The 20,062-nt window shown below is 41.9% G+C and overlaps 1 protein-coding gene and 1 pseudogene across 1 annotated transcript; one reads left to right on the forward strand and one right to left on the reverse strand.

The window, feature by feature from the left end:
- Window positions 1-3,295: 3,295 nt before the first annotated feature.
- On the forward strand, window positions 3,296-6,534 carry LOC129402543 (MARCKS-related protein-like; annotated as a pseudogene).
- A 7,649-nt stretch (window positions 6,535-14,183) lies between these two features.
- Window positions 14,184-14,444, reverse strand: LOC129402570 (dynein light chain 1, cytoplasmic-like). The gene has a single exon (XM_055129601.1). It carries the CDS (start codon window positions 14,415-14,417, stop codon window positions 14,184-14,186), a length of 234 nt encoding a protein of 77 aa, XP_054985576.1. The 5' UTR covers window positions 14,418-14,444.
- Between the last annotated feature and the right edge of the window lie 5,618 nt (window positions 14,445-20,062).

The following is a 20,062-nucleotide window of genomic DNA, read 5'->3' on the forward strand; positions in this document are numbered from 1 at the left end:
GTAAAAATGGAAATTGTTTATAAGAGCTGGTCTTTTAAACTGGTCCATTCCCTATTATATATGTCATTTGTCTTCAACAAAAGGTGCTGTGGAAATTGGATATTCACTTACAAAAACCAGAAATACTGCACCTCACACCATACACAAAAATTAGATGGAAGTTTATTAAACATTTAGAAAGAAGACTTAAAGAGTTAAAATGCAAAGAGGAAAATACTTGAAAAAGTTTCTAACAAGGCTTCAGCAATAACATTAAAGATTTGATTCCAATAACCACGGGAACAAAGATAAACAAGCAAAAATTACTTGGGAATATGTGGAATTAAAAAGAAACTTTTTCAAGGTGAAAGAAAATACCAATGAAACAAAGATTTCCTATATATGGGGAGAAACTATTTGTACCTCTTGTATCTAAAAAAAGGTGAATAACCAAGGTATGTAAAGAAATCATAAAATATCCAAAATATCATTATAGCAGAAAAAGAGCAGAAGTGAATATCAATTATTATTCTGTTTTTTTCCTCTGGGCTCAGGCATCACTTCTGGTAGTTCTTGGAGGGACCATATTAGGTGTCTGGGATTTTAACTGGGGTAAGAAAGGCAAATGCCTTTGTTCTTGTATACTATCTCTCTGGTTCCAAAATGCAGTTTACTCTAAAGCACACATATAGACCTTCAACAGTCACAGAAAAATGTTTATTAAATGCTTATTACATGACTGAAAAAGTGCAAATCAAAACTACAATGAGAAACCACTGAGTACTATGAGATCAGTGTATATCACATACACCAGAAAAAAAAATTTTGGTGATTTTTTTTGTAAAACACGAAGCGCATGTTTTTGTTTTTGTTGTTGTTGTTGTTGTTGTTGTTTAGGAATAAAAACTGGTTCACAAAAGAAACAGTGACCAAAATACAAAGACAGTCTACAGAATGGAAAAGGATATTTACCCAGTACCCATCCGATAAAAGGTTGATATCAAGGACATACAATGCACTGGTTGAACTCCACAAGAAGAAAACTGCCAACCCAATCAAAAAATGGGGTGATGAAATAAACAGAAACTTTCCCAAAGAAAAAATCTGAATGGCTGAGAGGCACATGAGAAAATTCTCAACATCACTAATCATCAGAGAGATGCAGATCAAAACAACAATGAGATATCATCTCACACCACAGAGACTGTCCCACATCCCAAAAAACAAAAGCAACCGGTGTTGGCGTGGATGTGGGGAGAAAGGGACTCTCCATCACTGCTGGTGGGAATGCTGACTGGTTCAGCCCTTTTGGAAAACAATATGGACAATTCTCAAAAAACTGGAAATTCAGCTTCCATTTGACTCAGCAATACCACCCTGGGAATATATCCCAGAGAGGCAAAAAGGCATAGTAGAAATGACATCTGCATTTGTATGTTCATTGAGGCACTGTTTACAATAGCCAGAATCTGGAAAAAACTGGAGTGCCCAAAAACAGATGACTGGCTTAGAAACTTTGGTACATCTACACAATGGAATACTATGCAGCTGTTAGAAAAGATGAAGTCATGAAATTTGCATGTAAGTGGATCAACATGGGAAGTATCATGTTGAGTGAAATGAACCAGAAAGAAAGAGACAGACATAGAAATATTGCACTCATATGTGGAATATGAAGTAGCAGAGAGGTACAAGCTTGCAATGATGCAACGTCTGGCAGAAATTTCTCTGGACTTAGTTACTAAAATGCTAAAATACAGAAATCCAAAACTGTGCGGCTGCTATTGCAGCCACACGACCTCATATCTCTTCATTCTCAGCAATGGAAAACAAATTATCAAATGCTTTCTTTTTAGCAGGTCCGACTTTGGTGGGGGGAAACTCCAAACAATAATGGTGAGTTTTTTGTTGAAATATTGAATGTAATCAAAGTAAAGAGAAAGAAAAGTGAAATTTATGAGCCACACAGGTGGGGTGGGGGGGGCTAGGGGTGGGAGGATGGGGGCAGGTATACTATGATTCTTGGTGATGGAATATGTGCACTGGTGAAGGGATGGGTGTTTGAGCATTGTATAACTGAGACTTAAGCCTGAAAGCATTGTAACTTTCCACATGGTGATTCAATACAAAACAAAACAAACAAACAAAAAACTGGTCCAGTCCTATGGAAATCATCATGAAGATTCTGAAAGTGCTCACTTTGGTAATTAAGAACTATGCATAAAATATGACCCAGAATTCATCCTCGGTATCTATCCAAAGAACACAAAACTTGTAACTACGTCATGGTGATTCAGTAAAATTAAAAAAAAAACAAACCACAAAACCTTAACTCAAAATAGATCCTCTTCTATATTCATTATGTTGCTATGTAAAATAATGAGAGTAAAAAAATTCACAAGTGCACAGTGATTGAATGATTTGCAAGGAGATATGGTACATCAACACCATAGAATCTTATTCAGCTATAAATAAAGCTGAAAAGTTGAAAAGAAAATATTCCTATCTGTGACAACTTGTATGAAGTGGAGATGTAATTATAAGCAAAATAATTCAGAAAGAGAAAACAAATCGTAGAGGATCTCACTCATAAATTCAACATAAAGAAACTGAGTAAGGGAAAGGAAACACTAGCACTTGTATTTGAACCAATGGGGGAAGCCTTGAGGAGAAAGAGGGTAGAGTTGATCAGTGGATGGAGGCAAATGAAGTTCATCGTATTTTAGAGAGGATGCTGTGACAAGTCACTTCTGCAGTGAGTTACAGAGCACATCTGAAGCATATACTACAATGAAAAGATTTTCTATCAAATAAGCAAGTAAAACAGGTTTCAGAGTAACATCAGATGAGGTTATTAGGTTTTCTGCCTGTCACTCACCCTGTAACCTTGGCATGCATCTTCAACAGGAGCAGTGACATGTTCTTTGTGCTGCGGTGACCGCTCACAGCACCAGCAGATGAGCTGACCATCATATTCACAGAAAAGGTGGAGCTGCTCACCATGTTTCTCACACAAACTTTTGTGCTCTGTCTCCTTGATGGTTTCAATATTTTCCAACTGCTTGTTGGGCCAGAGACTATCACTTTTGTTTGTTTGTTTGTTTTGAGACTATCACTTTTAAAAGGTTTCTGACACTGGCGACAATGAAATGACTCCAAAGATGATGTTTCAGAGCTTCGGTTCCCAGTAAGAACTGTTATGCACAGGCTGCAGTAGCTGTGCCCACAGTAAATGCTCATGGGCTCAGTTATCAGCTCCAGGCAGGTGGGGCAGGTAGCTTCCTCCCTCAACTTCTTGGTAACTGTAGTTGGAACCATGTCTTTTCCTAAAAAGCTGCAATGTTGGGTCAAGAGGCAGAGATGAAGCAACCAGAAATTCCCAGTGTGTCAGAAGTGCACCTCACTTGAGTTTCTGTACCTCCTCTGAACTTGAAATCTCTCAGAGAGAGACATAGATTAGAATTAAGAAGATTCATTTCATGTTGCTGTATTTTAAAATGGTGCTCACAATCCCACATGGTCTCTTAAACCTAGTTTAATTGAAAATAAAAGAAAATGTAATATTTATTTCCTTCATTCCACTAACTGCATTTCAATTGTTTACTATCTGCATGAGTCTGTGGTGACACATTAGACAAAATCAAATATTCCATTGTATTTCTGAAATATTTTGGACCTGGGACTAGAGAGAGTGAGAGAAGGACAGGCTTCTTCGCAAAAGTTGAAACAAAAAAGAGAAACTCATGGAGGGAGGGTGAGACTCCCATTCTGTGACATCAACACTACCAAGTTAATTTCTCTTTAACTGATATTGGAATTAGGTGGTGTTTGTTGGATTCCTGGAGAAAAGTCATGTCTGCACTGGATCCTTAACTCCCATAAAAGCCACCTTGAACAAAGGAAGGGTTCGCATAGGCTGTCTGAGTCCACACGCTATTTGTGCCCATGTGGAGATGTGTACTTTCATGCCTCCATATCTAATGTTTGGATGTGTATAGGGACTCTCTTTCGGTGACAGGTGAAATTGATGTAAAGAGACGGGTGCAGCAGGGTGATACCATTTCACCGAAACTCTTCAGTACTGCCCTTGAGAACATCATGCGATGACTGGAATGGGAAGGAATGGGAGTGAAGATAGACATTGGCAATTACACCACCTTCACTTCGCTGATGACATCGTTCTCATAACACCAAACATTAGTCAAGTGGCACAAATGCTGGCCAACTTCGACCATGAGTGTGGAAAGGTCGGTTTGCAGCTGAATCTCAACAAGACTATGTTCATGAAAAATGAACTGGTTCCTGAAGCTCCATTTGCTCTCAATGGAACGAACATCTCCAAATGCAGCAGCTATGTGTACCTGGGTCGAGAAATCAACATGAGGAATGACTTGGTGCCAGAACTGCACAGGAGGAAGAGAGCAGCATGGAATGCATTCAAGAGCGTCGAAGAGGTGGTTAAGAGAAAAAAGAACCTCTGACTCCAGGCACATCTTTTCGATTCCACCATTCTTCCTGCACTAACATATGCCTCAGAGATCTGGGCCCTACACAGACAGGATGAGAATGCTATTAGGGTATCCCAAAGAGGAATCAAAAGAGCTATGCTAGGAGTATCACATCTCACTCAAGTGAGAGAAAGAATCCGGAATTCTGACCTCCATTGACGGTCAAAAATCAGGGATGCTGTCTCGTTTGCCAAAGCATCAAAGATCAGATGGGCTGGTCATGTAATGCGATTCAGAGACAACCGCTGGACTAGAGCTGTTACCGACTGGCTTCCACGGGATGTCAGAAGACCTCGTGGCAGCCCACCAACTAGATGGTCAGACTTCTTCATCAAATCTCTGAATGAACGATTTGAGGATCTTCCTGTTCCTGGAGTGAGCAGGTATCATTGGGCTGCACTAGCTCGAGACAGGGACAAATGGAGACATTACTGGCGCCCGCTCTAGCAAATTGAAAATCAACGGGACTACAAGTGATACAAGAGACTCTATATTTCTGGGGAAGCCCTCATTCTCCCTTGAGCATGTGACTATCCTTCTCACCCTCCCTCCTTTCCCTGCCCAGACCCTTCAAATAAAATCTGTTTTTACATCACTGCTTGTCTACTGAAATTCTTTTCAGTGAGGTGAGACAATAAGGGACCCAGGGTGGATCTTTAGGTTCCTGTAGGAACTTTAATCAAAAACCATTTACTTCCTCTCAGGGGCACTCTGACCTGGGGGGAAAGGCCTTTCCCTCCACTGAGTCCCTGGGTGGCTGTGGAGCCTTCATTGGCCTCACATCAGACTCAGAAAGAGGAGACAAGGAGTCTTCTGAAAGTGAAAGCAAAAGGTGAAGAGAACAAGAAAGCAAAGCTGCACTCGGGCGCAGAGCGGGGGCTCAGCCTGGTCTCCCCCACACCCCTTCCCCTCCAGCACGAGCCCCACCCCTCCGTGGCCAGGCCTACCCAGCCGAACCTTTCCCTGCAGACCGCCCCCCGCCGCCCCCCACCACCACCGGCAGCTAGAGCTCCAAGGCTCCCTGGGGAGACGTGACCGCCGAGAAGGTAGCAGGCTCCTCTCTCGCGAAAGCCAACGGACAGGAGAGTGGCCACGTGAAAAGCAATGGAACAAGCTTACAATGTTGCGATTCCTGGCAGACATTTCTCTGGACTTAGTTACTAAAATACTAAAATACAGAAATCCAAAACTATGCTGTTGCTAGTGCGGCCTCCTGACCTCATATCTCTTCATTCTCAGCAATGGAAAACAAATTACCAAATGCTTTCTTTTCAGCAGATCGACTTTAGGGGGGAGAAACTCCAAATCAATAATAGTGATTTTTTTTGTTGAAATATTGAATGTAATCAAAGTAAAGTGAAAGTAAAGTGAAATTTACTAGTTACACATGCGGGGCGGGGGCCTGGGGAGGTGGGGGGAAGGGGGGAGGTATATTGTGATTCTTGGTGGTGGAATATGTGCACTGGTGAAGGGATGGGTGTTTGAGCATTGTATAACTGAGACTTAAACCTGAAAGCTTTGTAACTTTCCACATGGTGAATCAATAAAAGAATTAAAAAAAAAAAAGCAATGGAGACTTATCCCTCAAAGGTGAAGGGGAGTCGCTCCCCCCCCCCCGTGAACGGAACGGAGGACAGCCAGGGCCACTGCTGATGCTATCGAGCCCGCACCCGCTAGCCAGGGCCCTGAGGCCAAGGACGACGCCATCCCCAAGGAAACCCCTAAGAAGAAGAAGAAATTCTCTTTCAAGAAGCCTTTCCAATTGAGCGGCTGCTCCTTCAAGAGAAATCAGAAGGAGGGTGGGGGTGATTCCTCGGCCTCCTCGCCCACCAAGGCGGAGCAGGAGCAGGGGGAGATGGGTGCCTGCAGCGAGGAAGGTTCTGCCCAAGAAGGGAGGAATGCTGCTGCCACCCCTGAGTGCCAGGAACCCCAGGCCAAGGGGGCAGGCGGAGACACCAAGGAGGAGGCAGGGCCCCAGGCCGCCAAGGTGTCCTCCCACTCGGGGCCTGAGAGTGGCCCCACACCAGCCAGGGAGCACAATGAGTAACTGGGTGGGGGCAGGTGGATGATCTCTGAGCTGCAAAAACTGTGCTGTCCTTGTAAGGTCACTGCCAGTACCTGGTGCCCTGGCTGCCTTCCTGTGCACAGAAGGGAAGGGGCTGTTGCCCCCTCCCTGCCACATTCCCCTTCCTCTTCCTCCTGTGGATTCTCCCATGATCCATCTGGCCTTCCTGCAGTTGAAGGTGGTCCCTTGCAGTTTCCCAAGTTAGGTTGGTGACGTGAAATTCTCCCGGCCCCTCGAGCTCCGGCCCCCTCGCGCTCCCACCCCCTGTCCAGCCCCTGAAGGCAATTGCTGGTCTTCTCCCCCGGTTCTTTTCCAAGTAGACTTTGTTTACTCCCCAAATCCCTGAGCCAGATGTGGGGTGCCTACACTCCCAAATCCTGAGTGTCCAAGCTTTCCCCCTGTTGCGTTTTTAGTCTCTTGTGCTGTGCCTCGTGGCACCTGGGCTGGTGCACACTGCCCCAGTCTGGGTTTTTATATATGCCTTTACTTACTCAAGTTCAAACCTCCTGCTTGTGAGTCAGCTCTCTTTTGATAAGCAATTTATATTCACCCTTAATAAGTTTTTATATTCCATGTGCACTCCTTGTATCTTGCTCACAGTTTCCTCTGAAGTGCAGAAGGCTTCTTAGTTTAATGTAGTCCCATTGATTTATCTTTGTTTCCATTTGTTTGGTCAATGGTGTTTCATCCTTTAAGATGTCTTTAGGTTCAATGGCATGGAGAGTTCTCTCTATGTTTTCCTCTATGTGCCTTATGGATTCAGGTCTGATATTAAGGTCTTTAATCCACTTTGATTTGACTTTTGTACGTGGTGTTAGAACAAGGACTAACATAGTTTTTTCTCATGTACTTGCTGAGTCTTCCCAGCACCACTTGTTGAAGAGGGTTTTCTTGTTCCACTTAATATTTCTCGGTTCTTTATCAAAGACAATATGATAATATGTGAGGTATATGTCAGGATATTCATCTCCGTTCCATGGATCTGAGGGTCTGTAATTATTCCAATGCCATGCTGTTTTTATTACTACCTCTTTGTCATACATTTTGAAGTTGGGGAAGGTGATGCCTCCCTTCTTTTTCCCAGGAATTGCTTAGCTATTCATAGGGTTATTTTTCCATATGAATTTCAGGAGTATTTTATTTGAAAACGCCGTGGGTATCCTAATAAGTCCAGATTACATAAAATCTGTACAATGCTTTGGAGAGTATTGCCATTTTGGTGCTTTTGTTAGGACCCATTAGCCAGAGAACTTCCATGACAGGCTTTGCCTAGGCTTCTTCCAGGAACAAGAAAAGCAGAAAACCCAGATGCTTTTGTCATAGATTACATCTCCATAACGTCTCCAGAATGTTAGGGAGTGGGCTGGATGTTGCAAGCCAAAAAAAGTATCAGAACTCGCTGAATTTAGTGCTTCAGGTCCTTGTTGAAGCCCGCTGAGCTGGGCAGATACTTGGACCCCACCTAGCTAGAACAATAAACCTCGCTATGTGATTTGCAGTATCAGCTCTGTTCTCTGTCTTTGAGGGGTGGTCGACTCCGGACTCTTAACAATGTTAACCCTCCAAATCCAGGAGCAGGGGATGTGTCTCTATTTCCTCATGTCATCTTTTGTTTCTTGAAGAAGTGTTTTGTAGGTTTCTTTGCATAACTCTTTCAGCTCTTTAGTTCAGCTGATTCTGAGGGACTTGATTTTCTGAGGAACAGTTGTGGACAGGATTGTTTTTTAAGTATCTTTCTTCTGATTCATTATTTGTATATAGGAAAGCCATGTATTTTTATATATTAATTTTGTAACCTGATAATTTGAAAATATACTGTTTCTAGGAGTTGAATTTAATTTTATTTTTGGGTTATACTATCCAGAGCTTCATTTAACATCTTAGCTATAAAAATATACATATATTGAGTCACCATGAATTAAGAGACAATGATGTTTGGAAAAGAGCTGTACTGGGAAAACGCCACCAGATGGCGAACTGGAGCACTCCAAGTAGCAGTCTTGTCTGCAAGGTCACTTATCTGGTTATAAGTTCGGTTAATTTATTTTATTTATTTTTTTTGCATTTTGGGTCACAGGCGGCAGTGCCCAGGAGATCACTCCTGTTGGTGCTTAGTTAAAAAAGTTAACTTTTTTCACAGTGATTCAATAAAATAAAACTTAAAAAAAAATAGGTCTCATTCCCCTGACCCTGAAAGAGCCTCCAATCATTGGGAAAGATGAGTAAGGAGAGGCTGCTAAAATCTCAGGGCTGGGAAGAATAGAGATGTTATTGGTGCCCACTTGAGTAAATCGACGGACAACGGGATGACAGTGGTACAGTGATACAGTATATTTTCCTAAGTCTATCACTTTGTGACATTCTCTAGTCATAGTTGTTCCCGCTTTCACTCACTTGATCAGGGGCTCTCAGAAGTCAACTCAGGTAGGATCAAAAAGAAAGTCTGACATGGAAGGTGGTAGGTTGTAGGTCTCACAAGGCACAGGAGGGACAGAGATGAGTAAAGTGAAGAAATAAAGGAAGTTTGTTGGGGTGTGCTTCCAGATAGCCCCCACAAGTCTCTTGTGAGGCTCAGGTAGAGTGGTACTCTGGGAAAGGCTAAGTGGGATTTTACCTTGTCTTGGGTGGGAAAAGGGAGCAGGGGTCTGTGGGACTGGTCTGGCCTTTGTCATCCGTGGGGTTCATGTGAGGAAGCATGGGAGCCTGGGAGCCTCTGGGGCCAGGTGAACCAGAGTCCTGACTTCCGTGATGAGGCCGAGGGATCACTGACTCCCAGAATGTTGCTATTCTGTCAGCTGGTTGCTGTTTGGTCCTGAGCAGGGCCATTTGGTTTGAACAAAATTTAGAGAATGTATTTTGGAAAACTAATCTATTTGGCTTTCAAGATAGTTGAAAACAAAACTATTTTGAAAACAAAGAGTTCAGGCCTATTTGTTTTGCTATGTGAGAAAAATCCAAAGTGTCAATGTGAAGAAAGTTAAAAATCTTAAATAGTGCCAGAGAGATACAAGAGTGAGTAAGATGCTTGCCTCAAACTGGGCTGTACTGGGTTTGATACCCTGTACCTGGTTCACTGAGCACTACCAGGAGTGATCATTGAACATAAAACCAGGGAGAAGCCAAAGAGACAGTCAAATATCACTTCATAATTTATTTTTTAAAAACCCAAATGAATGCATATTTTTTTTAAAAAAATTAAATAAATTGTGCTATCCACACTGCTTTCTTTGACCCTAAGACAATGATCTTAAAGACAAATCATTGAGAGGTAAATTTAAATTTTATATATTGAGAAAGAAAAGAGTTATTCGATCATAATATGAACATCTGCAAAATTGAATAACAATAAAATCATACACGTGAAAGTGCACATCAGTGCTAAGGCAGAATTTTGAGGTAGGGACTTCAAGCAGGTGTAGGGGGCCCGGTCGCTTCAGAGCAACTGGACCAGCTGATCAATGCAAGGCCCCAGCCCAGGATGCCAGGCTGTCTCCCCTTTAGTGTTGGCACTACCTGGAAATTCTGAACAAGAGGCTTGCTCTCAGCCAGTGAGCTTCTTCTCCAGTCCTTAGGTTAGTCCTCAATTTTTAAAAATCTTTCTCTTTCCATAACTTTTGGCTTTTATAAGAGATTAGAGAAATACAGAAAACAATGATTAAAGAGAATCAGAGAAAGAAAAAAGTCATCTTTGGGATTAGTGAAAGGTGTTACTGGGTCAAAGTTCTTACATCTCTTGCAGTACGTTCCATAACAATTACCTATGTTTCTTCCATTACACTGAGAGTTAAAGAAAATATTCACGAAGCTTCTCAAATCAACATGCCTTGATAGTGCTTTAAAATATTTCTCACACTGAAGTAAAGTGGAGAGACACTCTACACAACATTCACCCCCAAAGAAACATCCTTTAGAGTTTCTTCATAGATGGTTGAGTTCCTAGAATAAGCAGAGATCAGAGATTCCTTCAGTGGCTCCTTCCATCCATGTCTCTATGCCCATGCCCCTCCCCTACCCACACTCATGTTATAGGCCACTCACCTGCTCAAGGTGTCTTTTGTATCCTGTAGAGAAACAAAAACAAAGGTTAGTGTAGGAACATTTGAACTTCATGGAGAATGGCATGTGTGGCAATTCTCTATAAACACTCCTCCAGGGATGTAAGGTAAGGGAACCCACGGGAGGGAATGGAACCAAGGTTTCAGGTGTACAGTGTAAGTTCATTGCTGTTCAGGCACCACTGAGACCCTATTTGTCGACATTGATGGATTTCTAATACGATGACTCCCACCAGGGTCCCTTGGGGATGTGCATTACTGTCTCCTTATCGACCTCTCAGTCATCTATATTCCTTACTGGATCCTCTGGGAAATTTTGGTGTCTGAAAACATATCAACATATGGCATTGACAAATGGATCAGAAGGATGCTCAGGGTACCACTTGATTTCAATGATGTGATTTCCTTAAATTAAGTCTGTACTGAACACTGCTTATCATAAAGGGTCTGACTTCTGAGTCCATGCAGAATATCTGTGCCTGCGATGCTTAGGTGTTGAAAGCAGGTACCACATGATAGTGCAGTGTATTTAATTGTAAATACATTGTCGTAATATAATTGTAAATAATGACATAACCTCCAGTTCTGTTATAGAACTGAAAAAACCTCCAGGCACCGGATGAGCAAGGTGGAGGAGAAAGGTGCCTGTCAATCAGACAAGTACAAAATTTTTTTTTTGACAGTGACAGTAAAGTTCATCTTTATTTATGCAACTAGCCTATTCAGACAAGTACAAAATTTAATAAAGCAGAAACATGGCTAAACTATTGTATGTTTTATGTACAGTGGAAGTGCATAGCAGCAAACAGTAAATGGCTCTGGGCATGTTTCATGTGAGGCAGTTCAGAACAGTAATTAGCTCAAGAGATGGGCCCAAGGATGGAAGAAGGTAAAGCTGACTTACCAGTTAGGTCCAGCGGGAACAAAACAGAGGGCAGAAAATTCTCCCACATATTTATGCATCAATTTCATCACAAGGCCGAGAGGAGAGGTGGATCTGGGCCATTGGTCTCAGGCCATTATTTGTAGTGGAGCATACAGCTGTGGCCCCAGGTAGATAGGGCACCACCAACATTCTGAGAGTAATGGTGTGCAGACAGCTCAGCTGCTTGTTTACAGTGACTACAAAGCAACAAAGACCATATTCCCACCCCTCCCCGCCCCCCACCCGACCTCAGTAGTTCTGCATCAAGGATTCAGTAAGACTCAGAGCAAGTTTTATGCAAGAAATAAGCAAGCCTGGCTCAGATATGTACAAGTGTGTAAACTCAAGGCATGAGGAAACAGCGTCGGGTGAGACCCTGGAATTGTGAAGGGGAAGAGTCATTGCCTCTGAGGACAGCAGGGTCTTGGCAGTGGCTGGTTGCTGCACAAATCTTGCCCCACAAGATTCCTGTGGAAATGTGGATGCAAGTGAATCTTTGACTTGCTATTCTAGACAGAAAAATACCAGAATCTCACCCCTAAATCTCGCAGCATGGGCACACAAATTAAGAAGATTAAGAGCCTACCCAAATCATTGAGTGAAGACAAAAGCTCAGAATGTTCCCAAGCAAGCACAAGGTGTTTTGCTCATTATCTCTGAATTGAAAATTGTTAACAGTGACAATTTCCTCAAAGTAACAATGGTAAGTGTCAATGAATTAAGGAAAACAAAAGCAAAGAAAGCAAAGATTTCCAATAAAGCAAGATAAACTATTAGACAAGGTGGGAAGTGAATTGAAATAAGTGAACTTCCAGCAGTTGAGTGACAAATATCAAGGAACAAATCAATGTTCTGGAAAATAAGATACAGGAACCCATCAAAAAAGTAGAGAAGAAACAAAGAATAAAAATTTTGTAAGGGATTCAGAGAATTGTGGGATAATTTTAATAAGAATAACCAATTAAATGAGTCCTTGATGGGAATGCAAGGCTAGCACATATGCTTGCCTTGCACATCACCACCTGGGGTAGATCTGGAACCCCATTTGGTCCCCCAAGCTCTCCAGGAGTGATCCCTGAGTTTAGAGTCAGGATAAACCCTGTGCATTGCCAGATGTGGCCCCCCAAACAAAAAAGGAATCCTCGAGGAAAAGAAAGGTGAGGATGAGAAACATCCCAAGAAATTATAGCTATGCTTGCTCATCAAGCCCATGTTTTCCCTCAACACATTTACCCTCTCTCTCTCACACACACATCTTTCTGTAAGTTTAAACAGAAAACTACCTTGCTTCACTGAAAAGAAGAAAGAAGAGAAGAAATTATAGCTGAGAAGTTTCCTCCTCTGTGGATTGACCCCCATGTCCACATCCAATATGCTCAAACAATTGAAAAAAAAATTATTTCTCTACAGAAACTTTATGAATTTTCCCCATTCATTCATTGCTAATAAACATATATAGATATTAAAACCACTTGTGTCAAGAATTCTAGGACTAAAGATGCAGGCTACATCTCAGTCTCAGTCTGATCTAATGGGGATCCCAAGAGGAAAAATGACTAAAGATGCAGGCTACATCTTTAGTCCTAGAATTCTTGACACAAGTGGTTTTAATAATTGTAAATTTTAGGTCCATTCAATAGAGAGATATTAAACATATAAATAGGCAGTAATCCACACAAAAAATTAATAGATTAAATGGGCCAGAGGCTCGTCACTTAGTGGAAATTAGATGTAATTTAAGTATAAAGAATACAGAATGCTTCTTTGAAGAGGTTCTAAGACACGAAGAACAAATGAGACAGCCATAGAGAGATATGGAGAGGGATGTATGTATTGACAAAGACTAGGCAGGGCCAGAGATATGGGTCAGGGTAGACTACATGCCTGAAAAGTGTGCGGTCCTGAATTCAAACTTCAGCCCTGGAGAGAACGAAACATAGACGACCCAGATGACCCTGGTGAGTGCATGAAAGTTTGGGAAGCAGTATACGCTGTCTCAAGGATCTTATTCTCTATTGATGACAGAATCAGATACCCACTACCAGCTTCGTTTTGACATCTTTACCTGTGACGTATCATATCTGCATTTTCCTTCCAAAGATTTTTCTTGACCGTCTGGACAGAAAAACAAAATGTGTATCTCCTCATGGGATCTGAAACTCCTAACTGACTGACACAGGGACTGAGAAGTCCAAGCTCTGAGTGGGAAATCCTTAGCAATGTCATTTTTCCTCTTGGGATCCCCATTAGATCAGACTGAGATATAGTCGGAGATCCCAAAACATTGATTTACTGGATATCTTGCTCAAAGTAATTGAAAGATTATCTGCAATCTCTATTATAGTTAAAATCCCATTTTTTCACACTTCTCCAACAGATTTAATTTTGAAAGGAATGATCACTAAGGAGAAAAAACATTTGCAGAGAGGTGTGAAATAGAAAATAAATACAAATGTAAGCTGAGTTGCTGATTGTTTTATAACCATAACAAATCAGTACAGAGAATAAGCCCTGTACAAAACAACACGATAAAGGTTCAGAGATTGAGGTGTTCTCTTAGGCAAGGCTGAAGATTTCAGTTTCTGGTTATTTGGGATTTAGGCTACAGCCCTCATTTTGGATGGATCACTGGGCGCGGCACAGTTCATGCTCTAACCAAACTTGAACAGCAGAATAGTCATCTTGCCCAGGTTGAAGAGGATGCAGTGGTATTTTTTGTGTGTCACATAACTACCGAAGTTCCTTCCCACGATGCAGTGCCAGGTGGGATTGTACTTCTTGTCAAACTCCTTTTTAATGTGGGCCGCGATATCCATCTCGTTGTTGTATTTCTCCAGCGCCTGAGTCGCGCACCTCACCGAGTCCTGTTGCATCTCCTCAGACATATCCGCATTTTCGATCACCACCTTTTGGTCGCACCTGGTTACCGAGGAGCAGGGGCTGCAACGGTCTCCTGAGGGAGGGGCTGGTGAAGCTCCGATGGGGCAAACGACACTTTCACTCTGGGAGATGAGGCACATTTCTCCAATCGCATTTTTCTAAGAAAATAACAAATAAAATTTGTAGGACTCACAAAAGATCCTGAAGGCCATGCAAATGCACGCATGCGTACACAACACACACACACACACACCACAACACATACTCAAATTGAATAAAAAAAAAACTCAGATCGGACCCTTGCCACCGCCAACCACCCCAGCTTTCCCGTCCGGCTGGCTCCCTCCAACCCGGGTGACCCACATCCCAGGAGCCCCTGCAAGGAAGAAACGGGGGCGTGGCCTAAAGGGGCGTGGTCTCCTGCCAGAGCGCTTTAGCACATTAAATATAGTCTTCTTGCTTTGAAAATTGCTTTAACATATCTCAATCACTTATTCGAACTAGCCTATTAGCTCTAAGTTTAGAAAAATTATCAGTGAATAAGGGAAGCTTAGCAAAGCCTTTGTAAAGAGAACTTAGCCTTAAGTCTTCATTAAAGCCCCCACATCAATCAGGAAGAAAAACCTGAGTGTAAGGAAGAACTCTAGAATAGGAATAAAGCTGCCATCAGCAATAGCACAAACAGAGCCCCTCCTTCTCTCAGCAAGAGGTAGTAGGAATAAACACCTACAAAGTTCCAATCCTATACATCCATAACAATATGAAGAAGCAGCGAAAATCCCCTCCAGGAAGAGAGGGAGAAGAAAAGATACTAGAAACGTCAAAAGAGGCTCCCAACATCTACGACCTCTCAGATAAACAATTCAGAGAGGTAATCTGGAGGAGAGTCGACCTACTCCAAGCAACCATGGAACAGACGTCCAATAAATTAAGGGAGGAGATGAATGAAGCACTGGAACGATCTACCAAAAAAAATGCAGGAAGAAATGAGAGCAGAAATTTCAAACCTACGAACGGAAGTCACACAAATAAAGGAAACGGTAGATGAATTAAAAATCACAGTAGATGCCCTCAACAGTAGAATGACTACAGCCGAAGACAGAATCAGCAACCTTGAGGATGAGCTGCAGAAAGCTTACAGACAACAACAAATCATGGCGAAAGACCTCAAAATGGCTATAGAGCGAATCAGAGCCCTGGGGGATGACTTCAAGAGGAACAACATAAGAATCATTGGAGTACCAGAACCACAAGGAAGGAACCCCAATGAAAAAACATAGTCAAAGACATCATTACTAAGAAATTCCCAGAGCTGGAGAAGGCAGGCATCCAGATACAAGAAGTCTGAAGAGTGCCAGCAAAAAGAGACCCAAATAAAAAGACTCCAAGGCATATCATAGTCAGAATGGCGGATGCTGTAGATAGAGACACAATTCTACAAGCAGCAAGGTCAAAGAGGGAAATCACATACAAAGGAGCACCCCTCAGATTTACAGCAGACCTGTCAGAGGAAACTCTCCGAGCCCGAAGACAATGGTGGGACATAGTGAAAAAACTCAACGAAATGAATGCCTCACCAAGAATACTTTATCCGGCTAAACTCTCACTCAAACTCGAAGGAAACATACACTATTTCTCGGACAAACAACAGCTCAGGAACTTCATAGACTCAAAACCAAACTTAAAAGAAGGTCTAAAGGGGCTACTGTAAGCTAAGGAGGAACCCCATAAGAACAACTAACCCCACAGAAAGATGACACAAAACCCCATCACAATAATCTCTCTCAATGTCAATGGCCTAAATGCACCTATCAAGAGACACAGAGTGGCAAAATGGATCCGGAAATTAAACCCAACATTCTGCTGTTTACAAGAAACACACCTGAACAAACAGAGTAAACACAGACTCAAAGTCAAAGGATGGAAAACAATCCTGCAAGCGAACAAATCCCTTAAAAAAGCTGGAGTGGCCATCCTAGTATCCGACAATATAGATTTCAGGTTGAAAAAGATTAGAAGGGACAGCAAAGGCCACTTTCTATTCATCAAGGGATATGTACAACAGGAGGAAATCACACTCAAACATATACGCACCCAATGAACGACCGGCTAAATACTTAAAACAACTCCTTACAGACCTCAAAGAGGACATCACTAACAGCACAATAGTAGTTGGAGACTTCAATATCCCCCTATCACCTCTGGATAGATCAACAAGAACAAAACTCAGCAAGGAAACACTGACTCTGAAAGAAGAAATGGAAGAGAGAGGCCTAATAGACCTATACAGGGCTTTACACGCACAAAAGAAAGAATACACATTCTTTTCCAGTGCACACGGAACATTTTCCAAAATAGATCATGTACTGGGCCCCAGAACATACCTCAACAGAATCAGAAAAACAGAAATTGTATCAACCATCTTTTCAGACCACGAAGCGCGGAAGATAGAAGCCAACCACACACCGACACGGAGAACAAAATCAAACACCTGGAAACTAAACAACTCAATGCTGAACAATGAGTGGTTCAGAAAGGAAATCAAAGAAGAAATCAAGAAATACTTAAAAACAAATGAAAATGAGGACACGAGTTATCAAAACCTATGGGACGCAGCTAAAGCTGTGTTAAGGGGAAAATTTATAGCTCTCCAAGCATTCCTCAGGAGGGAAGAAAGGGCCCACATAGAGAACTTGACTTCACAGCTCAAGACCTTAGAAAAGGACCAGAAAAAGGAACCCAAACCAAACCGAAGGAAAGAAATAATAAAAATTAGAGCAGAAATTAATGACATCGAAACCAAAAAGACAATCCGAAAGATCAATGAAACAAAGAGCTGGTTCTTCGAGAAAATAAATAAGATTGATAAACCACTAGCAAGACTCACAAAGAAAGAGAGAGAGAGAACCCTAATAAATCGAATCAGAAATGAAAAGGGGGACATCATAACAGAAACCAGTGAGATTCAAAAGATCATTAGAGACTACTTTGAAGGTCTATATGCCACAAAACAAGAGAACCTAAAAGAAATGGATGAATTCCTTGACTCCTACAATCTCCCAAGTCTGAACAAAGAAGACTTGGAATACTTGAATAGACCCATTAATGTTAAGGAAATTGAAACTGTAATAAAAAATCTCCCCCAAAACAAAAGCCCAGGCCCAGATGGATTCACTGGCGAATTCTTTCAAACATTCCAAGAAGACCTGTTGCCAATTTTCCTCAAGCTTTTCCAGGAAATTGAAAAAAACAGGAACTCTCCCAAACAGTTTCTATGAAGCACACATCGCCCTAATACCAAAAGCAAACAAAGACACCACTAAGAAAGAAAATTATAGACCAATATCCCTGATGAACACCGATGCGAAGATCCTCAACAAAATACTAGCAAATAGGATCCAACAACTCATCAAGAAGATCATACACCATGACCAAGTGGGATTCATCCCGGGGATGCAGGGATGGTTTAACATTCGGAAATCAATCAACATAATCCATCATATCAACAAAAGTAAAGATAAAAACCATATGATCATATCAATAGATGCAGAGAAAGCATTTGACAAGATTCAACATCCGTTCATAATGAAAACTCTCACCAAAATGGATTTTGGAGGAACTTTCCTCAAGATAGTCGAAGCCATCTACCACAAGCCTACGACAAGCATTATCCACAATGGAGAAAAACTAAGGGCCTTTCCTCTAAGATCAAGAACAAGACAAGGATGCCCACTCTCACCACTTCTCTTCAATATAGTACTGGAAGTACTTGCAATAGCTGTTAGACAAGAAAAAGAGATTAAGGGCATCCAGATAGGAAAGGAAGAAATCAAACTCTCACTATTTGCAGATGATATGATACTATATCTAGAGGAGCCCAAAGCCTCTACTAAGAAATTCTTAGAAACAATAGACTTATCCAGTAAAGTTGCAGGCTACAAAATCAATACCCCCAAATCCATGGCTTTCCTATATACAAACAATGAGGCAGAGGAAAGGGACACAAAAAAAGCAATCCCATTCACAATCGTGCCCCAGAAAATCAAGTACCTTGGAATCAGCCTAACCAAGGATGTAAAAGACCTCTACAAAGAAAACTATAAAATGCTACTCCATGAAATAAAAGAGGACATGAGAAAATGGAAACATATACCTTGCTCATGGATAGGGAGAATCAATATTGTCAAAATGGCAATACTCCCCAAAGCATTATACAGATTCAACGTGATCCCTATATGGATACCCATGGCATTCTTCAAAGAAACGGATCAAGCAATCCTAAAATTCATATGGCACAACAAAAGTCCAAGAATAGCTAAAACAATTCTTGGGAAAAAGACGATGGGAGACATCACCCTTCCCACCCTCAAACTTTACTACAAAGCAGTAACAATTAAAACAGCATGATACTGGAACAAAGGCAGAGCCGTAGACCAATGGAAAGGATATTCACCCAATACCCATGCGATAAGGGGTTGATATCAAGGATATGCAAGTCACTGATTGAACTCCACAAGAAGAAAACATCCAACCCCATCCAAAAATGGGGCAAAGAAATGAACAGAAACTTTACCAAGGAAGAAATACGAATGGCCAAAAGGCACATGAAAAAGTGCTCTACATCACTAATCATCAGAGAGATGCAGATCAAAACAACCACGAGATACCACCTCACACCACAGAGACTAGCACACATCCAAAAGAACAAAAGCAACCGCTGTTGGAGAGGATGTGGGGAGAAAGGGACCCTTCTACACTGCTAGTGGGAATGCCGACTGGTTCAGCCCTTCTGGAAAACAATATGGACGATTCTCAAAAAATTAGATATTGAGCTCCCATTTGACCCAGCAATACCACTGCTGGGAATATATCCCAGAGAGGTAAAAAAGTACAATTGAAACAACATCTGCACATGTATGTTCATCGCAGCACTGTTTACAATAGCCAGAATCTGGAAAAAACCCGAATGCCCTAGAACGGATGACTGGTTGAGGAAACTTTGGTACATCTATACAATGGAATACTATGCAGCTGTCAGAAAAAAGGAGGTCATGAATTTTGTACTTAAGTGGATCGGCATGAAAAGTTTCATGCTGAGTGAAATGAGTCAGAAAGAGAGACATAGAAAGATTGCACTCATCTATGGTATATAGAATAACAGAGTGGGAGACTAACACCCAAGAATTGTAGAAACAAGTACCAGGAGGTTGACTCCATGGCTTGGAGGCTAGCCTCACATTCTGGGGAAAGGGCAACTCAGAGAAGGGATCACCAACTACATTGTAGTCGAAGGCCATGTGGGGGAAGGGAGTTGTGGGCTGAATGAGGGCTAGAGACTGAGCACAGTGGCCACTCAACACCTTTATTGCAAACCACAACAGCTAATTAGAGAGAGAGAATAGAAGGGAATGCCCTGCCACAGTGGCAGGGTGGGGTGGGGGGAGATGGGATTGGGGAGGGTGGGAGGGATGCTGGGTTTACTGGTGGTGGAGAATGGGCACTGGTGAAGGGATGGGTTCCCGAACTTTGTATGAGGGAAGCATAAGCACAAAAGTGTATAAATCTGTAAATGTGCCCTCACGGTGATTCACTAATTAAAAATAAATAAATAAATTTATAAAAAAAACTCAGAAAAATAGACCATACAAAT

Source organism: Sorex araneus, chromosome 2, assembly GCF_027595985.1.
Source record: "Sorex araneus isolate mSorAra2 chromosome 2, mSorAra2.pri, whole genome shotgun sequence".
NCBI lineage: Eukaryota > Metazoa > Chordata > Mammalia > Eulipotyphla > Soricidae > Sorex > Sorex araneus.

Excerpts from the sequence above, each read along its gene's own strand:
- LOC129402570 (XM_055129601.1), bottom strand. The coding sequence starts at position 14,417 with ATGTCTGAGGAGATGCAACAGGACTCGGTGAGGTGCGCGACTCAGGCG.